Raw genomic sequence first — 24791 nt, forward strand, 5'->3', positions numbered from 1 at the left:
TCTCATCAAATCTACAACTTCACCAGTTGTACCCATTCAGCCAAAAAAAAACCCGCCTTGTTTTTGAAGTCATTAGAACACAGGCTGCTATAGCAAAGAATAAGCTAAGTACAGCTTTCCGTGAGTATGGGAACAAATGGCTCATGCCATCATCTCTGATTTTAGGACAAAAAGATTGGAGTAATTTGGTTGCCATTTTATGTTGGAATTAGTAGCGGACATGATCAAAGGAAATATCAGCAACTCGCATCCTTAGGAAGGATCTACGCATTTTAACTTAGGGTAGATAGGCTGAATCCCAAACAATAACTGGTTGCCTTTGACATTTCCCATCATGCCTCTAGCAAAGCTGTCATCCATAGTTGGTGAAGGTGAATGGAAGACCTGAGTGACCTTGAGGAACAAGAGTAAGAGACCCTGCCTAGGAAACAATCAGATAAAAGAGGCAGGAGCCCCCAGTGGCTTAATGATCAGAGAAAAAAAAAACTTAGAAAGGACCCACCCTAATGGATCTAGTAGCTAAAAGTGGAGGCAGGAAGTTTGTATTTTCAGATTTGCAAGATTCTGTTACTATATTTGAACTTCCTGTCTAGTTTACACTGGAAAGCTGGCAAGGAGGAGGAGGAGAGGAGAAAGAGGAGGAGGATATGGTCAAAATAACAGGGTATTTCTCTGTTGACCATGACCACACTACAAGCAATTTGAAAAGAAAAAAATACCATTTCCTCTTTTGGAATAACAATTTCCAAATGAAATATGAAGCAATTTTTCTTTCTGTTGTGTATTGCTTGCTTAACATTTCAGTCAAATGTATTTTTGCATACCATAGCTATTCTAAAACCTGCTTGTTGACAAAAATGACAAAATAGATATAGATTTATTTTTATAATATATCAAAAATATATTGGGGGTGCCAAGATAAACTATAAGAACTTAAACATTTGTACAGTGAAATGAACAAACAGCTATATAGGACAGGTGCAATTGCCACCATTATTCTGAGGCCTCAATTGCTTTGGACAATTGAAGAAACAAAGCTAAACTTCTAATCAGTTCCAACATCTAAGTATGATTTTATTGCAGTCATATTGTTGATTATATGTGCACTTTGCCCCCATCACTGGTTTCCTTCTTAGAGCCATCTTTACCACTCACAAGGAAATAGAATTGCAAATATTCCCTGAACACACATAACAAGCTGGCAAAGTTATGAGGTTACAATATTTGTGTTCTGCCTCTTATCAAGGTACTGACTAAAACAAGAGTGAAGAATAAAAGCTCCCAGTGGGCCCAGAATGTGTGATCAGTGAATGACAGTGGGGAATCTAGATCCATAACATATAAAACAACATGGATTCCCCACTCATAAATAATTATAATGGATGAATTATCAATGTAGATCTACATTTTTGTCATTAATTTTGATGAAGACTACACTTTAGTCTTTAACCCCATGAAAAACTGGGCCTGTTATTTCTTCCTCTATCATCTCCACAGGTCAGGAAAATTTTTCATACTCCCATTGCTAGTAATCCCTGTTACTTGCTATTACTTCATGTGACTAGTTACTTACTAGTAATTCATGTTACTTCCTGCTTTATTTGCTGAGGTGTGAGCTTGCTCTTGATTAACTCAAATAACAAGTAATTGTTAGTTAAGTTAGCAAGCGCACGCCCACTCCTCAGCAAATAAAATAGGATTCTATATGCCTCCATTTATGGAAAGTAACTCCTGCTCCCTCAGTCTCTCTTGAAAGCATGGAGTAGCTGAGTCTGCAGTGAGATCAGTGCTAAGTATGGGAATGCCATTGGACAGCTCCGTTTACTTGGTACTATAAATGGGCAGTACAAATGCCAACAGACTGCGCAAAATGGGGGGGAAGTTCAATAAATGAATTGAAAAGAAGAAATGGTTCACCTATGCAATCCACATGTGGATATCACATACAATAATATATTTAACTATACGTGTGAATGCTGAAGAAAAACCTCTAGGAACATAGTATATATAGAGTACTTATACATGGAATTCCCTGCATTTCTTCAATTACTGGTTATTTCCGAAGTGTGAAAACAGGTGATAGGTATTCTTGCAAAATGATTGGTCTGGTCAGCATGGTAAGCACAAAAGATTCATTTACCAGATGGTATACTATGGGTTAGCCTGTTAGAGTGTTCCTCATCACCCCAGCCTTTTTTTTTTCTGGGAAGATGGGGATATTCTCAGAGTAAGCCTTGATCTTCAGCCATTCATCATTTATATTTTCTAAAATTTGTTTATTTATTTAGTGTATGGCAAATACATGGACTTTATAGTGGTTCAAATGTTAATGCCCAGTCCACCCAGCCAATAAAGGACAGAGTGGTCTATATTTTCTAAAAATGCACATGGTATTCATTTGGTACTAAGAGCAAAGATAATATTGGAGGCTGGTATACTGCAACATGCCAAGTTGGCATTTTATTTAAGAAATACAGGGCAAAGGCAAGGTTTGGGTTGTGAAGAATAGAGCTTAGTGAGATTCCAGAAGCATCTTGTTACATAGGGATGTTATAACAAACAGAACAATTTGTAACATTCTATTTGACTTCTATACCCTATAGCAGTGGTGGCTAACCTTTTTGGGCTCCTCTGTTTAAAATAGTGTCCGCGCTCGCGTGCCAGCACCCAGAAGGCAATGCGCGTGGGGGGGGCCCACATCCCCTGTACATGTGTGAATCCCCCGTGCACCGTGTGTATCTGCGCATGTGTGCAAAACCCCTGCCACATGCACACACACCTGTGCATGCACATGCATCTCCTCTGCATCCCCGCCCCCATGCATGTGTGCCAGATACCTGACAATCAGCTGGTGGGTGGGCTCATGCGCAGCGGGGCTCTTCCAGGTGACCTCTCGCGTGCCGGCAGAAGTGGCTCTGCATGCCACTTCTGGCACGTGTGCCATAGGTTCGCCACCACAGCCCTATAGAGATCAACAGAGGGTTTCTATTTTAGGTAATACAGTATTTATCCATTAATAAGATTGCCATTCAAATGTAACTTTAGTGAACTGCTTTTACTTTGTAAGCTCTGTTATTAGGAAATATGGTGTTTATAGTGCTTCTCCATACTATATGAAGGCAAAATTGAATATACACCTCCACTTTAATCCATTTTGGCTATTTTAAAAAGATGGATCCAAAACATATATATATGTTACATACATATATATGGAGAAAGAGAGAGAGAGAGAGAGAGAAAGAGAGAGAGAGAGAGAGAGAGAGAGTGAGAGAGAGAGAGAAAATTGGCCAATGAAGCCTGGTAAATTATATGTTTTGAATTTTTGTGTATGCAAATAAACATTTTTAATTCTTTGACTGTAAAGTAAAATATTGCAAATGCTGTCATGGCACAATGAAGAAGTTGGATGAAATTCTCTAGAAGCAAACACAGCAAGATCTGCACTGCTTAAAATTCTATTCTGTGAAGCCATTTCACAAATGGAAATCTTCTGGCCTGTTTAATGGCTGTCCCTCAGTTTCACTAATGGGCAAAAAAAAAAAAATCCACTCTACTCTCACATCTTCCTGTGTTGAACAAGGAACTAATGCTTCCAGCTTGCTCAGCTAGGAAGACAACCCGCCTACAATTTCTGGAAGACAGGAAGACTTCTTAAACTTACTCATAGCCTGCTGGGAAAGCAATCTCCACCTATCTTTTCTTGCTCTCTGTCAGAAGCCATGATTTCCAAATGTATCAAAGCAAGTGTGTTTGTGAGGTCTGTTTGCTCTACTTCATTTTGTCACAAGCAACTGGCTCTGCCCCAGTTGGCTAATATATCCTATGATAAACATGCCCCTCCTCTCCTTCAGTCACTAGTTTCTCCCTCAATGACATTTTCATTCTAGATTGAATGGCTGAGTGCCCTCTCCTAAAGAAGACTTTCTATGGAAATGTTGATTTCAGAGAGGACTGGTGACCTTCCCATTCACACAAGGGAAACACAGCAAAGCAGTCCTTCCTTTCTTTATATCAGCCCATCAGTAGACCAGCGTATTGCTAGAATGGAAAATGGAACAGGCCAGGGGAGGGGAGGGGAGTAATCCTTCTAGCAAGGCAAAGCACAACACGGAAATGTGCAAGAGATCCACACGCTGGCCTTTGACGGGGCGGGGCAGGGGGGAGTAGAAGAAAACCCAGACAGTGCCTTTAAGACACAGCAGGCTTTCTGAAAAGAAAATATTGCCAGGAATAGTATAGAAGTAATAGTAATAAAGTATGGAAGCAACAGTTATTGTAATTGTCATAGTCTAGAGAACAGTCTAGGGGAAACACTGCAATGGTTAATAGGTGTTACTATTAGTATTACTAATAGTTCGTATGAATATACAGTATGTAAGTTTCATACATCACTTTTATATCTTTGTTTACAAAGTAAAAAACCTTCCCATTCCTTATAACAGTGGTGTCTAACCTTGGCAGCTTGAAGACCTTTGGACCAATTCCCAGAATTCTCCAGCCAACTCTTCTGGGAGTGAAGTCCACAAGTCTTAAAAATTCCTGTGCTTTTGTGTCTGGACCAATCTAATTGAGTATGCTTTTAAAAAAGAACCTGTGACATCATCCAAAAAAAGGAACAAAATTGCTTTCCTGGCATAGCTAACGGGGAAAAGAAGTAGGAGAATCAATGACTGGGCTCCACATGCCACCACTGCTCCTAAAGATGAGGAATGGACTGAAATTTGCACAGTGTTTCTTAAACTGGATTCAGCTCCAAATAGATTCAGCACAGGAGGTCAGCTGTTTATGGCTCTGCTAATGAGCCCTTTTTTTATTTCTACCATGTGCCATCTGAATATTACAGTTAACTGACATACAAAATAGCTGGCAAAACACTCTAATTGGACACAAGAATACTTTCCCATATGTTGTATTCCCAGTGAGAGAAAGCACAAGCCTATTAGACACATAAATAGAAACAAGTGTCAAACTAAATGGTCATACAGCTTTTAGGAATCCTAAATATAACCAAAATATTTTTTCAGCTTTAAAACTTTTTGTGTAACATCCACAGGGACTGTCACAAAAATAACATTTTCTGATTCTTACATTAATAATGTAACTTAAGGGAAGTTCTATTTTGTTTATTTATTTCAAGATTTATAAGACAGCCCAATAACAATATCAATAGCACTTAGACTTATATACTACTTTACAGTGCTTTACAGCCCTGTCAAAGTGATTTTACAGAATTAGCATCTTGCCCCCAACAATCTGGGTCCTCGTTTTACGGACCTCAGAAGGATGAGTCAACCTTGAGCCTCATGAGATTTGAACTGCCAAATTGCAGGCAGCCAACAATCAGCAGAAGTAGCCTGAAGTACTGCACTCTAACCACTGCGCCACTGTGGCTCATAAAGACAGTGTGACTCTCGGTGGCAAACAATATAAACATACAACAATCACCCAATGATACAATTCCTTGTCATGATTGTGTGGCTTGTCTGCCCTGAGGAAGATGAGAGCTGTGCCAGAGGTTCAATCACATTGGATAGGTCTCACCAGAAGAGCCAAAGGAAGAGCATCTCTCCCATAAAAAATATGATGATATGTAAATTACAGAAATCCACACCGGTCGTCTCCTGGATCAGCAAGGACCACCCTAGGTGTTGCTGTTCCTGGACATCTAGTGACAAATGGCCTGCAGGACTCAGGACTGTTGGCTAACCAACCAAGGCCAACAGCTGCAGGATTACAGGAAGTAAAGTATTTACCCATCCCAAATAAATGAAGATTGAAAACAAAGAAATAATAATGTGTTATTACAAATCAAGTTGAATGAGAAGTGAATCGTTTAAAAAAATGCAATAATTCTGAAAAGAGTACATCCAGAATCAGAAATAACAGACTAGTAGCTAGCAGATCAACATCAATTTATAACACAAAATAAAGTGTTCGCCTAAGCAGAATTGATAGAACTGCAAAAGTGTATCCAGGGCAAAGAAATCAAAGTCTTACCAGACATGGCTCAGAATGTAGATGCAAACCAGGGGAGTCAGCAGTAGAGGAAGCCAGTTCAGCTTGGAATCGTTTTCACACCCAAATTAGCAACCTTCTCTTCTACCTTCTTCTCAGAAAAACTAAAATCTGTTATCTTTAAAAAATGAAACAAATTAAAACGGTGCCTCTTGAACCGGACAAAAAAACCAAAATAAGTTTGCCTGCATTGAAGCTCATTAAAAAGAAACCACAAGCACAAGTATTAAAAGATGCCAATATTAAAATATCAAACATAAGCACCAGCTTACTGCAAGAAACAAACCAAATAATGTACAGGGCTGCTGCAATTATAACTGAATACTTTGGATGCAAATTCCACAAACAAGAAAACAAACACCACCATTTTGTGGACCAGTTTCCTCCAAATATTTTTCAAGTGTTGCTGGGTTGTGTGGGCACCTGAAATATTTCTGCAGGATGGGAGTCCAGGACAGACTCATATCATCTAGACATTATGACTTTTAAATTGTGTTTGTGTTTATTTAAACTCCCGTTCTATAGCACATTCTTTCCTAACATTATAATCAGTGGTGGGATTAAAACATTTTTACTAACAGTTCTCTGGGAATGGCTTGGTGGGCGTGGTTTTGCTTGGTGGGCATGACAGGGAAAGGATACTGTAAAATCTCCATTCCCTCCCCACCCCACTAACCTGCTTTCCAGCTCCATTCTCCTGTGCAGGGAAGCAAAAGAAGACCCAGCCGATCAGCTGGGACACGGGAGACAGAGAATAGATGGGGGGTGGGGCCAGTCAGAAGTGGTATTTGCCGGTTCTCCAAACTACTCAAAATTTCCGCTACCGGTTCTCCAGAACTGGTCAGAACCTACTGAATACCACCTCTGATTATAATGTTTACAGGCAATATACAAATTCCTGTATTTATATCTTCCAAGCATGTAAGATATCTAATCTAAATACTAAATTAAAATTAAATTACTTCTGGCTAAATTATAGCAGATACGAGTAGGGAAAAACAACATAGATAAAATTAAAATAGCCCATCTTAATATCTAGTCTAAATATAAGTGAGTAAGAAAAATCTTATTATGTTTTTCTTACTCAGTTTAGGCCATGATGGACAGCAATGGTCTAAATATCTACACCTCTGGGGAAATATGGGAGTGGGCTGGAGAAGATTTAGGATCCTGTAGAGCAGGATGTCCAACCTTGGCAATTTTAAGACCTGTGAACTTCAACTCCCAGAATCCATCACCCAGCATGTTGGACACCCCTGCTGTAGACCAAGGCTTTGTAGGGCTATGTCAAGACAGATCTTATAATAATCAAAGCAAAAGATTAATTCTTACAAAATTAGTCTCCGGGTGACTCTATTTTTTGTAGCAAACAACACATTTGGATCCTCTCTTACCTATTTTTTTAGTTGAGTGAGGATTCTATTTAAACAGGATTATCATAATTCAATTTCATGCTACCATTGTAACTTTTCCTGAGAGAAAGTGGTATCATCTTTCTAATCATCTGTTTTGTTTTTAACAGCACACTAATACCATTTTTGAGATGTGGCCAACACAATTCTACCCAAAGTCCATGTGCAATATTTATTAAATCCCCTGGAGACTTTCAAAAGCAAACAAGAGTATCAAGCCCAATTCTAAGAAGGAAAAGAAGTTTATATCTCCCAATAGACATGAGAGGGGGATAAATATTGAGCCAAATGGGCAGTTTCTTGCCAAATAGTGTCATTCTCTTACTCTTGAGATCACATATGGTAAAAGTTAGAGGATTGTCTATCCCCTCAGTTCGTAACACAGTTGGTTAATGTTGACACTAAGGGTATTTTATTTGTATATCTTCAGGAATCACTTCCCGTGGAAATTCAACTTAACTTGTAGTAATGGCTGTGAGTAAACGATTCTGAGTTTCTCAGAACAGCCATCGTTTGAAGTCACATTGCACTTGACCTGCATTGCCCTGTGAATGATGAGGTATTGCCAAGATCTACTTAAGTGCCGGTACACATTCTTGGCTATCATGAAACCTCATGCTCATATCCCTGTGGTTTCTGTAGCCACTCAGTAGGCACTGGCATATGCCCGAAAAATTGCCAACAACCTGATCGTAAACAAGTCCATCTCTTTGATTGCTTTCAGCAAAATATTTTCATAACTAGATACTGGATTGCAAAACAAGTGGAGGGTAGACACATTCCCTTATGTTCAAAGGGAAATTGTCTGGAAAATCAAGATGAATCTTTTACAGTGTCATTAAGACTTTCTTCAAATATGCATACATAAATAATAAACATAAATTTACCATAATGTTGGTAAATGAATCTACCTTCTGTTGCATATATTTAAAGAAACTTGTGACAAGAGCATAGGCACATCATGCAGTCATGTGCTAGCCTTCTTCAGGTTGAGGGATGGCACCCTCCAGTTGTTTCAACTCAAAGTTACAGAATTTCCTTGCTATCCACTCTTGCTGGGAATTGTGGAAATCGAAGTTCATGCATCTCAAAGGCATTCATTCACATGACAGAAAGCTGACCCATGTAGTCAGGGAGTTAACTGCAAACAACACCCAAATGCATACTACTGATTATATATAGGCATTCCTTTTCTCCTCTCTTGATAATTTGCAGATATGAGCATTGAGACATTATATAGCTTGCCTTTTCTCCACTCATGGTACAAGTTGAATAAATAAATGTTGAAAGAGAATACAGGATGTACCAGGTTTGTCTCCTGTTCCAATTCTTATATCAAGGCGATTAATAATAAATTGCTTGGATCCACTGGCCATTTCCATTACCCATCTTTCAACTTAACAATCTCAAAAACATCTCCTCATCCCCCAAATCTGGCAGGAGAGGCATGTTATGGATCCCATTTGCTAAGGAGTTTCATCTGATGGAACGAGAGCTTTCTCTCCCATGACACCTTGTCCTTTAGAACCTCATTCCCCTGAGGTAGATTGGCTCTAATCCCATTGACCTTCTGGGAATTGCTTAAAACTTAGCTTTGTCAGCAGACTTGGGAATCCTATGGAAATAGGGAGCTAAAGAAATGTCCATTAAGTTTTGGATGCATTCTCCCAATGTTTTGTCTATATTGATTGTTGACATCAGGGAGTGAGGGGTTATTGCTTTTATTGTTTGTATGTTGTTTGTATCTTGTTTTTACTTTTGTAAGCTGCCCAGAGCCACTGACAATGAATGGGCAGCCACATAAATTCTACAGTAATAGATAGACAGAGACAGACAGACAGACTGATACATAGATAGGTAGACAGTTTTTTTTAATAGTCTTCTTATTTAGTTGTAGCTGGTTTGTTTAAATTGGGTCTGCTGCCCAGAGTCACATAGATGAGTTGTACTATGAGCTATGTAAATGTGATAAATAAATAGATCATTTTTTTAGCAAAAGAAGTTCATTTAACCACTACCCCAGTGATATTCTACCAGGGCGTGGAAACACTCCTCTTCCCACAGGTTTGTCTTGTGGGTAAACCACTTATTAATAGTTTACTTTCTGTGTATGACAATGAGAATTTTTCAAGCTTCATTTGTCATAGTTAAATGAACAAATATATAAAATAATATTCTATAAAATATTAAAATTATATTTTTAAATATTAAAATAATAAATATATAAAATAATATTCTACCAGGGCGTGGAAACACTCCTCTTCCCACAGGTTTTACTTGTGGGTAAACCACTTTTTAATAGTTTACTTTCTGTGTATGATGATGAGAATTTTGCAAGCTTCATTTGTCATAGTTAAATGAATAAATATATAAAATAAGTCAGAACAAGATGAAGTACATCCAAATATACAGATAAGAGTCTACATTAAGTAAATGTGTCTTTCAGAAATGACAAGGACAAAAGAAGGTTGTATCTATAAGCAGGAGATGTGTGTGGAAGTTAATGGAACACACATCTGAAAAGGAGATGCTTGTATTATTTTATAGACTGTATTTTTATGATGCTGCTGCTATTAATGAGTTAACAGCTGAAGAGGAAAATAAAACAGTTTGGTGGTTTTTTCACTTCATGGCAGCTGTCAGAGCAAGACCAGTCCTCTTCCCTATATATTTATAATTATAGATATTAATACAATTTCAGCTGATACTGCAAAGTTTGTGGAGTTTCAAGTAGATGTCACTGAATTTACTGCTGAATTTACTGCTGAATAAACAGACATTGGGATGTCACTGCTGTTTTCCACAAGGTGTGACTAGATTTTGTACTTTGTTGCATAGTTTATTTGCCCAAGGCTATTCATATTATGTAAGAGATTAAGGAAGAGATACAGAGTTTGCATTAGAATTTCTGATGTTCTTCCTCTTTTATCTGGCTCTTTGTGACAAGGAAAACGTTTTGCAGGTATCAGGTTGTTTAACAGGAAGATATAATAAAGCATCACATACTGATTCTGCAAAACTTACAAGCTGGCACATTGACAGCACTTGCCCATGCATGGGTTGTTAAGAATAACATCCCAGTAGGTTCAGTGGGAAAGTACACCATTGTTTGATACCAGACCATCAGCTCTGCATCAAGAAGGTCTAGATCAGGGCGTCGTCATGTGACACATTGCAACTTTTTTCCCCTTTACTAAACCAAGTGTGGGCACGGCCAGCCATGACACTTCCAGCCCGCGGGCCACGAGTTTAACACCCTGCTCTAGATTTAATTTCTAGCATTTCCAGTTAAAACAAGAGACTCAGATGGTGCCAGACTGATGGGAAATTGAAGAGCCCCTACCAGTCAAAATAGACATAACCCTACTAGATGGACAAGCCACCGTCCATCAAGAACAAAGAAGCTGTTCTCTGGGGGGGGCGGGGGGAGGAGAGAGTTCTTCCCAGCTGTTGTTCTTGTGTTTATGAAGTTTGAAGAAAGGGAGAGAAAATGCTAAACTACCAAATTTCATTTTTCTCAAAGGATGGGATGAAGATTAAAGAAAAACTTAATGATCCTATAAGCTGGTTCACAGTTGCAGGTGTGAAACAACTGCAATGGGAAGCATAGCTTTCCTGTTGCTTACCTCTTGTTCTGCTTCATTTGCCATGAAGAAGCCCAGTAAAATTTACTTGAGATTCAAAACCAGGCAGGCACAGGAAACATAAGCTCCTCCGAGTGACAGGGAGGGATGGGAGGAGGGGTCATTTTTAAAGTGCCCTAAAGCGCAAACTCCAGTCTCTCTTCTCCTCGGTGGCAGCAGGTCACACTAAAATCTTCCATTGGTAGAACCAAGCAGGTGACATCTGGACTTCCATTCCTTCTTCCCCCTCTTTTTTTCTTTTCACAAGATATTCTCATAGATACTGTGCTGGGAAGCCTCTTTCCTGAAAAAGGGTAAGGACAACCTAATCCTATTATTTTTGAGTCTGGCTTTAATTAGCGTTCATAAAGAGGGTTTTTTCCTGCCTGTGTTTATAGCCCAAGTCTCATTTGACATGAACCTGACATGAAGACTGCAAGCTATGAACAGAATACGATCGGTTATATGTGTGAAGAGTCCTTAGTAAATCAAGTTAGAGATAATTTTTCTGTAATTATATTTCTTCCTACAGAGTGTATGCAATTTAATTTGGATGAAATTCCTCTCCTTTGGCTGATTGATTTCAAAAATCCAGCATTTGTCCCCCGTGGAATGACTTAATCAATGAAAGGCTACCTTTTAAAAATATGATTAACTTGGGTTTTCTTTAAGTGAAAATAATAGCCTCTTTGATATGTTGTTAAAGAAATGAAGATGGGAATATTTTAACATTTAAAGGAATACCGGCTTAGCAAAATAGGAGAGGAAATTTAAATGGACACTATCCAATGTATGTTAAGCATGTCATCCTATCAGAGTGACTTAATCTAACTTTTTTTTTAATTAAGCATACTCCCTATTGTAAGAACCTGGGCAAAAAAAGGAACTCTGTCCTGAAGAAAGGCAGACATTTTAAACTGAATGTGTCTTAAAATGGCAAGTCATTTAAAGGCCAGGGAGCATGGCTATTCTTGGAAATAGCCCTGACAGATTTCAACAGATGCAGCCTGAAGAATGTGGCTGGGGAGGGGAGATAAGGGAGGGGGGAGGAGCAACTAACCCACTGCTTTGGTAATGCTTGGGAAGGGGGATCTCAGATCCTTTTGGAATGCGAGCAACTTTGACACTTTGAACACAGATAGCTCTCTCCCTTGTGCCTGCATAGCTGTTCTTTGGGAGGAGTTATGAGAGCAGCTATGCTCCTCCCAAAGAGTTTAATTCTTCATTTGGATGGATAAAATGCTTAATGGGGCATGTTTGAAGACTTAAGTGTGAAATCCTTGAGAAGAGAGAAATACTGCATTAGAGATTGTTTTCCAGGAGATAAGATAACAATTTTATATTTACCATTGTGGCACTATGCCTCCTTGCAACATGTAAGTGCTTATGTAGGTACTTCGATGCTATTTGCTTTTATATTTCACCAGTTACTTATTTATTTTTAAAATAAAATAATAAATAAAATGCATGTGCACCATCGTGCCTCCCGTCCCTGTCCTATTGTCCCCATTTATTTATACCTATTTCCTGTATTCTTACTCATGTTTATACTTATACCTATTACCTTGTAAGCGATTGACAAATCAAATAAATAAAATAAATAAATATTTGGTGCTTATAGAACTCCAAGATTTCCTCAGGAAGATATTTCTTGTCCTTTTTCTAGAATAAACTACTCTGATTGTGAGAGTGATTGGCCTGTGACCATTCAGGGCGATTCATACCTGAATGGAGATTTGAACCCAGACCTTGTCCAAAATTTTGCAATTTCCCTGTAGAACATTACAGACAGGTGTTTCAGTCTGTAACTGACTGAACACCAAAATGAAATATGAAAACGAGAAGATTGTAGAGTCTCTATATTTGGTTTCCTAAGGTTTACATACTGGATTGTCTGTTGGAGAGATGGTGGCTGTTTTCCGAATGAAGTTTTTTGTGCTTCTCACAATGGGATAGAAAACTAAACTGGAAACATGGGCCCATTTAAAATAAAAATCCAATTAACATCCATCAAATGTGTGAAAACACTATATTTTAATAGTAGTTGGAAATCATGTTTATATTTTAATTATTTTTATTGTAAACTATTTCAAGATATTGCTCATAACAGCAATTAGAAATGAATGTAAATCAGTCTTCCTGAAACTGAGCACCCTTCAAAAGTTTGGATCAACTCCCCAAATTCCCATGCCAGCATTTCCATTACTGGGAAATCTCAGTGTAATTTTATGATGTTGTTCCACTAGGACAATGAAACAAAATGAGAAGTTCATTATGCTCACCTGAGGGCAAGACAAGAAGTAATGGATGAAAATTTATCAAAGAGACATCCAAACTAGAATTAAGGAGAAATTTCCTGACATTGAGAACAAATTAATCAATGGAACAGAAGTTGTGGGTGCTCCATGACTGGAGGTTTCTAAGAAGAGACTGGACGTCCATTTGTCTGAAACAGTACAGGGTCCCTTGCTCAGGGGTGGGATGCTACCGGTTCTGCTCGGCTCTATAGAACCGGTAGCTCTGAAGAGCAGCAGATACAGAACCGGTTCTGTGTCTGCTGCTCTTTGGCCCACCTCGCCTGCCCGGGCTCTTAACTGTTCTTTATTTCCTGCTTTTTCAGCCTCAGCTGTTTTGCACAGCATAGCTGCAGTTGAAAAAGCGGGAAAGAAGAGACTTTTCCAACGCTGTGCACCTGCACGCAGTGCTTTTCAGCTGCCCGGGCAGCACAGTTTAAGGTTTTTTTACACACGCGTGCAGTCACTGAACTGGTAGTAACACCAGTTGAATCCCACCCCTGCTCTTGCTTGAGCAGGGCTGCAAGGTCCCTTCCAACTCTATTATTCTGTATTCTGCAATTAAGTAGCCCTAAACAGTGGGAAAGCAGTAGCTAATCATTAAAGCTGATCAAAATCAGAATCAGGAATCAGATCGAATCAATGGACGTTTTAGGAAACTTACAGCTTACACACCAGCAGCAAATAACATAAACCTAATTTAGCTTATCAGTTGCAGAAATAACTTTGAACATAATATTATACTCGAAACATTTTATTTAAGAGAATGCAAAATTAAAAATGAAATTATTCATCTGATAAAACAGAGTTCTGGGAGGCATTTAAGCTGTAGCTATGTAAGCCTGAACCTGTATTCCAGATAACTCAGGATTACATATAGTATATACATTTCTAATATATGTAACCTCAGGCATAGAATTCATCTATTAATTACTATTCTAACTTTCTCCTTAAAACAATGTCAAGCAGCAACCAAACAAAATGTTAATACATAACCAGATATGAGGGCATAGGATAGAAACATAAAAATGCCATTTGCACAAGGGCAAGACTTAATAATAGAATGACATCTACTCAGAAGATGCTTGTAATGGAATATAACACAATGGAAAATTAACTAGGTTATTCTAGGACAAATAACTCTTCTAACATGGAGAACTAATTCCTCCATTACTTCAAGTAGAATGATCCATTAAACTTTAAACATAGTCATCAGGGCCTGCTAATGAAACCCATGTGTTTATTCAAAAAGCAATTAGCTAGTTTGATCTAGTTCTTCAAACCTAAGAATAGTCCTGTTGGTCAGATCAACATTCTTCCAATCAGCTTCACTGGATGAGCCTTGATCCTAGTATTTTGAATAATAGACAAAAAAAAAAACCTGTATACATTTTTTTGCCTTCTATGGTTTTACATATCTCAATCATATCCTTTCTCAAATCATAGCCCCCAGAATTCTTCACCACTGGTTATGCTTTCCAGGGCTGATAGGAGTTGAAGTCCAAAGCAATTAAAATACCAATTTATCTTACTCTCATCTGCTGCAAGGCCTTTATCCAAATAGCAATGTTTTAGAGGAAAACAATTCCATTCCTATAGGTTTCAATCAAGAAAGGAGTAGAGCCATCTGTCCTTTTATATGAAAGATAAAAATAATTTTTAATGAACAAACATCCACATTGTTGTTGTTTTTAGGTTTTTATTCTATTTTTAAAAATATTTGATCAACTCAAAGCAACAGACATGCCTAATACTCCTTCCTATTTTTTTCAACAACAACAGCTTTGTGAGGTAGGTTGAGCTGATAGAGAGTAATAGGCCCAAAGTCCCCCTGCCAGCTTTCATGCCCAAGGTGGTACAAGAACTCACAGTCTCCTGTTTGTAGGCCAGCACCTTCACCATAACCAAACTGGCACTGGTAATTTGGAATAGAGTCATAGTTTAATTTAGTCGGTTTTGTTTTCAAACAAATTAGGACTGTATGGGAGTCACTGATCTCCGGGCCAATTTAGCCTGAAATGAAGACCAATGTGAAAAAAATCCAGTCAAATTTGCGATCAAATAATTATTAGAAAATTAACATGAGATGTTAGTCCTTTCCAACCTTTACAGCTGAAGAGGTAATGTAAACATGTGCGCAAGACTCAGGATCAAGCCTCTCTGGCTTCACATTCCTATGACTTAGCCCACCTTTGTTCTGTAAATTCTATGGCAAAGTGGGGGAGCTCTGTACATGTTCCTTTTAACAGATTAATTCTATGGGATTTGAGGCTGGGTTATTAGTAAAGTTACTTGGATTAACAACCAAGAGGACTTGTATTTATATACAAGTTACATTGAATAAAAATCCATTTCAGCATTCAGGATTGAGATCTGGGGAGACTCCTGCAAAAATGCTCTCCTTTCATCCTGAAAATACAAACTATGATTTACCAAGTGATAATTAACCGCATGGGCATACCAACCAAATGCTGCAGATCTATTCGTAATTATTCTCATGCTCTTTTATATTTCATTTTTTTGAGGCATGCTTATACCTTATAAGAAAGCTTTGGGATCAGTTGTAGAAAGATGTTTAAATATGGGTGTACAAATTATTTTTTTCTTTGTTCTGGGTTTTTCTTAGCGAGCTCTTGGCTGTGATATTGTATTGCAGTCATGGCGCCTAAGAAGAAGAATGTCAAAAAGAACAAGACAGATATCAATGAATTAACCATCATAGTGGAGGATGGGCCACTAAGCAAGCTCAATGGATTGAATACCCTCCTAGAAGGAGGCAACGGCTTCAGTTGTGTTTCCACAGAAGTTTCTGATGCTTTCTATAGTCCCAACCTCTTGGAAGGTTTGTGCAGGATGAGGATGGAAAATTTTCTCTGTGATTTAATAATTGGTACCAAAACCAAGTCCTTTGATGTTCACAAGGTGGTGATGGCATCATGCAGTGATTACTTCCATAGCATCCTAAAGAAAGATCCATCAACTCAAAGAGTGGACCTCAATGACGTATCCCCACTGGGCCTAGCCACTGTGATTGCATACGCCTATACTGGAAAACTTACACTATCCCTGTATACTATAGGTAGTATCATCTCCACAGCCATTTATCTTCAGATACATACCCTTGTGAAGATGTGTAGTGACTTTCTCATGCAAGAAATCAATGTAGAAAATTGTATGTATGTTGCCAACATTGCAGAGACATATGGACTGAAAACTGCTAAGGAAGCATCACAGAAATTCATTAGAGACAACTTCATTGAGTTTTCTGAATCAGATCATTTCTTAAAGCTGACTTTTGAACAGATCAACGAACTTCTTGCAGATGATGACTTGCAGTTGCCTTCTGAACTTATTGCATTCCAGATTGCAATGAGATGGCTGGAATTTGACCAAAAAAGAACTAAGTATGCTGCAGATCTTTTGAGCAACATTCGGTTTGGCACCATCTCTGCCCAGGACCTGGTGAATTATGTTCAGACTGTACCAAGAATGATGCTAGATACGGATTGCCACAGACTTCTGGTAGATGCCATGAATTACCACTTACTTCCTTACCACCAGAATACTCTGCAGTCAAGAAGAACCAGGATTCGAGGAGGATTACGAGTCCTAGTTACAGTCGGGGGACGTCCAGCTTTAACAGAAAAATCCCTTAGCAGAGACATTTTATACCGAGATCCTGACAATGGGTGGAAAAGGCTTACAGAGATGCCTGCCAAAAGCTTTAACCAGTGTGTCACCGTGATGGATGGATTTCTCTATGTAGCAGGTGGTGAAGACCAGAATGATGCCAGAAATCAGGCAAAGCATGCAGTCAGCAATTTTTGCAGGTAACTGATTATATATAGCAGTGGAGGCATAGCATGGACACAACAACTCCAGAAAAAGGAGAAGGGGAAATATATGTATATGTGTGGCAGGGAGGAGAAAGAAAGAGAAAATACCTACTTCCAAGAGATAGCAAATTAATTTGGTTCTTTGCTTTAAAATTACTTTTTTCAACCTGGTAATATCCTAATGGATTGGATTACAACTATCATTCGCAATAGTCAGCAAAAGGGGAGGGGAATTATAATCCAATACATCTGGACATGACCAGGCCAGAGGAGTTATCCTGGAATTGGATGAGAAGCCTTCTCTCTCTCTCTCTCTCTCTCTCTCTCTCTCTCTCTCTCTCTCTCTCTCTCTCCTTTTATAGGGTTATGCATATTAAAATAGTTAGTGCTATTTTATGCTAAGAGATATGATTTTGCATGTTATTTTTTTCATGGAGAAGTCTGCAGATCCCCTTTATGCTTTGGGGCAAAGTAATCTGAGATCATATGCAGCTGCCCTGTTTCACTTCAGCCTTGGAAGAAAATTCCCGAATGCTGCAAACACTATCCCTGTATAGTGTTACATTTGAACAATTCATAGAGTTGCCTAATCGATATTAAGGAGAATGTATTAAAAATATCACATATTCACCAAAATACATTAAATTATTATATATTACTGCACAAGAGGCGTTTCCAAAACTGAAAAAAATTACAGTTGTGGTAGGCATAGAAATTCCCAAGCCAGTGTCTAAGAGGCAGAGCCTTTCAGAAGGAAAGTAGAGCTGTCCGGATTTGAGGTGGTGGGCATGCAGGGGGATGTTGTTACATAAGACAGGTGCAGTAATAGAGAAGACACATATCCTGCTTACGTGTCAAGACCCAGAATATGACCACCAGGTCAGATCTTACTGAGCAGGCAGAAATAGTTAGAGACAGTCAGTCTTACAAATAACTAAGCCCTATGTCAGCAACTTGAATTGCATCCAGGAGCCTACTGGTAACCGGTGCTGCTAGTGAAGTAGGTGCACAAAGTTAGAGACGGTCATGAGTAGAACTCCCAATCCAGATTTTGTGCACAAGATGGATTTGTGCAAATTGTACACTGGTTCTATTAGGCACATTGGGACCACCTCTAGAAATGAACATAGAAACTTTCTAGATCCAGATGATCCAAGTGACTCAGTCTTACTACTGTATGTTTTTTTCTGAGCCTGCTTTCCCCATCTAGACCCTTGCAACTTCCACTGAGACAACTTCAACAGTATCACTTGGGTGGCAAGGATTGAGATATATCACCGGGTTTCATCAATGTACGGATGATAGCTAGCCCCATGATGACAGATATTAAGCAGCGTTAGGAAGAAAATCAAGCCCTCGGGCATCTTACAAAGCAAAGGCTCAGGACTAAGCTGTGACGGCCCCATCCCCTGCCTCAATTAACATGATACTAACCGTACATTGTTACCATTGTAACCTGTGCCTCTCCCTTTCAAACTGATGAGCTAATCGTGAAGAACGTCACAAGCAATGTGACCAAAGGCCATTGAGAGTTCGAAGAACACCAGGATACTCCCATCCTGGACCTAAAACAAGTTATCAACAAACAAAATCAATGCTGTTTTGGCATTCTATCCAGGCCTGAAATCTAATAGATTTAGATAATCTGTGACTTCCTGAGCCCTCAGAAACTGCAGTTCAATAATCTTCTCAACAAGGGAAGTTTAAATATGGGTCAGAAATTGTCCAACCCCACTGGGCCTTGCAATAGCTTCTTGAGAGGTGGGTAGACCATTGCCTCCAGAAATTGCAAACAAAATCACCCCTCCCTCAAGGATGAATTCATCACCACTTAGCTCTATATATACGTCACCTCCTAGAAGCCTTGACCAATCAGGACTGACATGGATCTAATATATAGGTGACCTTGGTTACTGGTCTGAGGATCCTGTCCACTTTCTTGGGGCTAGGAAGCTCAAAGTTTTCCCAGATGAGAAAATATTAGTAGTACTGTATGAGAGATTCTTCCCTGTCTTTTGCCAGACTGTATCTCAGTCAATACTACCAGACTTACACAACTAGAGTCCAATTCAAAGTATTGTCCAATACATGCCTCATATAATCCTCTGCAGATGCAATATAAGAGCAGAAGTATAACTAATTTTCCCATTCTTATCACTGTAAGGTAATAAAGGCTCTTACCTATCTTGAGTCAGATTCGCTCTTTGTCTTTCTCCAGTGACATTCTAGCATCTCTTCTGGTGCTTCATCTCCTGGAGTTCCTCTTGAGAATCAAAGGTCAATGACAGAATGTGACTGTAGGAAATTAATAAATTAATAAATATTAGTAGATCAATCATATTAAACAGTTTATCTGCATTTCCTCTCTAAACATTATTCTAAAAAGCTAAGAATGATGCACACAATTTACCCTTTCAAGATTTTATCCTCACTTGATCCTGAGAAGCTGAGTAATCCTGATCAGCCCAGAGTATCTTGTAAGCTTCATGACAGCATCAGCATTTTAGCCCACCGTGTTAACTCATTACAACAGATTCATTATTATAATGCTCCGTTCTTCTTCCAAATTACTCAGAATAATTTCTAGAGTCAGCCAAGGTGACTTAGTTTCAGTGCTAGAAATATATTATGCTGCTCACTACTTATGGAATGGAAAGATGTATATGTTCCATTTCCCACATATGTCTTGCAGCAAAGAAGAACATGTACTATCATATATGGTTAGTTTTTCTCTTCGCCACATCCTAATCATACACACCCCGAAATCGCATTTAAATTTGGGGAAGAATTATATATCTCAGCACTAGAAGTTTGGATTTACATGCAGAACTTTCAACGTCTGGTCTCTGGCACGTCCTGAGAAACTGCCAGTCTATCTACGTCATCCTGTCTAGAGAGTAGATTGTCTGCACATAAGGAACTTTCTAAAAATGAATCTGTGCATCACACTCAAAATCTGTAAGACGCAGGATGCCACACTCTATAGAAGAATGGTGGAAAGCATTCCAAAATTTTGCTTTGAGTTTTTGAGATGTGATGCAAAGAACTGATTTGAAATTGGTTATACTTCTTCCTTCAGTATGCTGTAGCTGACTGGTATCACTGAAACTTTTCATTTATTAGCTTCACACCTTTTGAAAATTCCCATCTAATTTTCTAGAAGGAACTCTGTAAGAAGAAAAGCTAGTGCAAAAGTTCTCCTTTTCTAAGTTTGCATAACAATTGGTAAATGTTCTAGTAATTATTTATAAGCATTTTAAAAGGTTTTTTCTTCTTCTGAACAAAGAATGCAGACTTTAAAAAACAAACATTACACATTTCTGGAATAATGTTGAGATTGTCTTATCCAAACAAATGATATTCGGACAGACCTGCAACTCAATTGTTACTTTCAAAAACTTTGTCATTGTTGTTATGGTCCATCAATTCAGTTCTGACCCTTGGTGACTATAGAAACAAGTCTGTGCAGTTTTCCTGGAAACATTTTTTAAAATAGTATTTTTATTAAATTTACAATTAGTAAGATAAAAAAATAATATAAACTAAGAAGTATAAAAGAATGAAAAGATAGAAAGTGGAGAAAATCAAATAAAAAATAGGAAAAAAGAAAGAGAACAAATATAATAAAGAAAAAGAAAAAGAAATAACTTCCCCCTTCATCCCAGCAAGTACAAACAATATAAATTATTTATGACCTTCTCTGAAAAATGCAACACTACCTTCCCATTACCTCATCTCTTATCTATAAACAATTTACTAAAGCCTCATCATTCAATTCTAGTCAGCAAAAGTCCATCAAGGGTTCTCAAAAATAATATACATATATACATATACTGTATTTTTTGCTTCATAAGACAAATTTTTTGTCTCCCCAAAATGGCTGGAAATGTCTGTGTGTCTTATGGAGTGAATATTGCTGAAGCTCCACCCACCTCCTGGCCCCCAACCTTTGACCGTTTTAGGGTTCTGTGTGCCCCATTTTCAGCCTCTGCACATCCCATTTTTGGCCTCTACACACTCCATTTTCGGCCTCTGCGTGTCCCATTTTCAGCCTCTGCACACACTGTTTTTGGCCTCCGCTTTCCAGATGGTTAGGATCGTTGCCACTGCCTCCGCCTATTGCCACCGATCACCACCACTGATCGCCATCTATCATTGCTGATCGCCACCGCCGATTGCAATTGGTGGCAATGATCCCCACTGCCTGGAACAGGCCGAAAATATATATATTCTCTTTTGTATCAACAAATCTTTAAAGTCTCATCATTCAGTCCTGGTCAACAGCAGTCCATTAAGTGTTACCAGAAACAATAATGTACACATTTTAACCTTCATCAAATCAACTTTATATTCCTTCCCTTTAATTTTAACAGTCTTGACCTTTAAGTAGAATTCCAGAACTTGGCTTCTTTTCATTTTCTGCTTCTCTCTTCCAAGAAACCAGTGAAAAGGTCAAAAAACCTATTTTATAAATCAAAAATAAGGTTATTGAAGCCACTCTTTTGGTTTGTTATTTGTATATCTCTTTTAATTATTAAGTATAGAATTAATAGACTAGAATGGGCATATAATGAATGCAGTTGTGTGTTATTATAAATACAAATCTTCAGTCAAAAGAGGGGTAACTATCTCATGTTCATGTATAATGTGATCACTCTTACTCCTTAATAATTTCTTAAAACTAATGTCAAATCATTGTTTGTTATCTTTCTATTTCTGTGATATGTTGAACAATCAAAATTATTTTCTTTTTTGGGAAGAGCATTCTTTCAATACTCTTTCCTACTTTAGCACCTATATATTGGTGGTCTAAGTGCATTAGCCAACTCTGCAAAGTTATTGTGGGATTTCATGTTTTTCTTCTTAAAAGATTTTTGATAGTAAAAGAAAAAACTAAAGTGTAATAAATCAGAAGAAGCAACTGAAAAACAAGGAAAATATACTCTCAATCTGGGAAATAGTTAAAGCTCTTCTCATTCTCATCTCTTCTTGTCCCTATAAGTGTTTTTCCATCAGAGAAGAAACTTTAAAAATGGAGCATGAGATGTTTTAGAGAGGATTTCAACTGAGAAAACAGGAGAAAGAGACATGGGGGGAATCTAGGACAACTTGCTATGGCCCAGTGTCCATGGCCAGTTTGCTCTGCCACCAATTTACCCTGACCAGGTTGCTACTTCTGGCTCACCCCAGCTGTAGATTTGCAGAACAAGTCACCCTGGCCAACTGGACATGGGGACAGCTTGCCACTGTGGAACAATTTGAGGATGAAGAGGGGAGAGGAAAAGGCATGTCCTCCCCTCCCCACCAGAAGAAACATGAGTCCCAGCTGATAGGAAGAAAGGAAGAGAATGGTACTCTACACAGGATTCCCCTCCCTGTGACATTTATTCTGGTGGGGAATGCCTCTTTCTGTCCCCGCTTCATGTTCAAATCATCCCACAGTGGCAATTCCCCTTCCTGAAGGTGTTCCCATCCCTGCGTTTCATTAGCCGGGGCTGATGTTTCTTCTGCTGAAGGGGAAGTGCCTCTTCCCTTCCCTACTTTGTCTTCAAATTGTCCAATGGCTATGAGTTGTCCCCATGTCCAGGTGGTCAGGGTGACTAATCCGGGGTCCAGTAGGCCAGGGTGAGCCGGCAGCAGTGACCTAGCCAGGGCGAGGTGGCAATGGTGACCCACCAGGTGATCCAGCCACAGCAACCCGGACAAGGTGACCTACTGAAAAATAAAGCCAGCAAATAAAGCTTTAACAATATAACAGCTGTAAATGAAGCTGGCATTCCTGTGGCATTAATATTTCCTTAATTTTTTTCAGGTACGATCCTCGCTTCAGCACTTGGATACATCTGGCCAATATGAATCAAAAGCGCACTCATTTTAGTCTGAATGTGTTCAACGGTCTCCTTTTTGCAGTCGGGGGTCGCAATTCTGAAGGGTGTCTCTCTTCGGTTGAATGTTATGTCCCTACAATTAACCAGTGGCAGCTGAAGACTCCACTGGAGATGCCCAGGTGCTGCCATGCTAGTGCAGTAGTAGATGGTAGGATCTTGGTCACAGGAGGCTACATCAATAATGCTTACTCCCACTCAGTTTGCATGTATGACCCTACTAGTGACAGCTGGCAAGACAAGGCCAGCCTTAGCACCCCGAGAGGATGGCACTGTGCCATTACCCTAGGGGAAAAGGTCTACGTGATGGGAGGATCCCAACTAGGAGGCAGAGGGGAAAGAGTTGATGTGCTTCCTGTTGAATGCTATAGTCCATATTCTGGCCAGTGGAATTATGTTGCTCCTCTTCCCACTGGTGTGAGCACTGCTGGTGCTTCTAATCTTAATGGAAGAATTTACTTAGTGGGAGGCTGGAATGAAATAGAAAAGAAATACAAGAAATGTATTCAGTGTTATAACCCTGACCTTAATGAATGGACCGATGAAGATGAGCTACCTGAAGCCACCGTAGGAGTGTCATGCTGCACTATTGCCATGCCCAACACTAAGACCAGGGAATCGAGATCTAGCTCAGTATCTTCAGTACCAGTTAGTATTTAAGTTCTTTTTTTAATTAACACCCCCCATGAATTTAAAAAGCTATTCTAAATTTTTAAAATATTTCTTTCCCACTACTGGGTTGTAACCCCTTTGAAGAAGTGTCCCTATCAAAAGGATTGAAGAGAAAAACATTAAACACTGTTCGCATGGATTTCAGCTTTATAAAATGAAAAGTGGCCAATTTCCATGGGATTGAAAACACATGGTATGACCAAAGAAATTCAAATCTAATACATTTTATGTAGTACAAATGTGCACCATAAGACAAAGGCCTCTGATCCAATGATCATAACAGAGCAAAGTTCCTTACTTCCTTTGGGACCTCTTGTTCAGATTCTGCAATCGATTTAGAAAAAACATGTTTCCAAGCAGATGGCTCAAAGCATGGCTGATTAGAAAGCACCGTTCAGTTAAGTTTTCCTCCAGAGGGGCAAAGGTAAAAGATGGAGCAATATATCAGAACTACAAATGGAAGGCTAACGTTTCTAAAATCCATGGGCATCTGTAGTTGGGAGCAGATGACATCATGCTCATCATATTATCATAGAACAAAGGACATGAATTATATAATTTGCATCAAAGACACAACTGACGTCAATTACAGAATTCACATTATTCGCATGTTGACACCAGTGATGTCATTCTGGCTTCTTACAGACATCTCTATTGGAATCCTCTGCAATCTTCTATGAATGAAACAAAATAATGAGATTTATCTGGAAGCAATTATTATTTTAAATAAGGATTTATTCCTAGAATGCAGTGCTTTGCTTTACTATTGTTTACTGAATAAATCAGTCAGCTAAATCATTGCTTACAAAGGTTAGTGGCTCAATTCCCATGACATGCTAAATCACAGGCAAATCACATATACCAAGTTATATGAATCCACCTATAAGCTATAAGAAGGCATGAAAATAGATTTCTCTATAAATATGAGAAATATAGATACAAGTAAAATCTAAAACTATATCATATTTCTGCAGCGCCTGGGACCATGTCAACATTTCAGTAAAATGTTTACATGAAACAATAAATTTTACCCCGTGGTTAGGCTTATGAAACT

The 24791-nt window shown here is 38.7% G+C and overlaps 1 protein-coding gene and 1 long non-coding RNA gene across 2 annotated transcripts; one reads left to right on the forward strand and one right to left on the reverse strand.

Annotated features, from left to right (window-relative positions):
- Positions 1–2837: 2837 nt before the first annotated feature.
- Positions 2838–11138, reverse strand: LOC148127800 (uncharacterized). Its single transcript, XR_015740060.1, has 3 exons — positions 11054–11138; positions 5998–6133; positions 2838–2962 (listed from the first exon to the last, which is right to left on the reverse strand). It is a non-coding gene; the product is annotated as an uncharacterized LOC148127800 (long non-coding RNA).
- A 39-nt stretch (positions 11139–11177) lies between these two features.
- On the forward strand, positions 11178–23876 carry KLHL31 (kelch like family member 31). Its single transcript, XM_026695195.2, has 3 exons — positions 11178–11364; positions 15971–17174; positions 22993–23876. The coding sequence occupies exons 2-3, from the start codon at positions 16003–16005 to the stop codon at positions 23723–23725; spliced, it is 1905 nt and encodes a 634-aa protein (XP_026550980.1). The 5' UTR covers positions 11178–11364; positions 15971–16002; the 3' UTR covers positions 23726–23876.
- Positions 23877–24791: the final 915 nt, after the last annotated feature.

The sequence above is a fragment of the Pseudonaja textilis genome, chromosome 1 (assembly GCF_049901715.1).
Source record: "Pseudonaja textilis isolate UNSWEBS1 chromosome 1, rPseTex1.2, whole genome shotgun sequence".
NCBI classification, from domain to species: domain Eukaryota; kingdom Metazoa; phylum Chordata; class Lepidosauria; order Squamata; family Elapidae; genus Pseudonaja; species Pseudonaja textilis.

Bases quoted from the DNA above. Each gene is read 5' to 3' on its own strand.
- KLHL31 (XM_026695195.2), top strand. From the start codon at position 16,003: ATGGCGCCTAAGAAGAAGAATGTCAAAAAGAACAAGACAGATATCAAT. The intron at 17,175-22,992 runs GTAACTGATTAT...AATTTTTTTCAG, and splicing joins GCAGTCAGCAATTTTTGCAG to GTACGATCCTCGCTTCAGCA.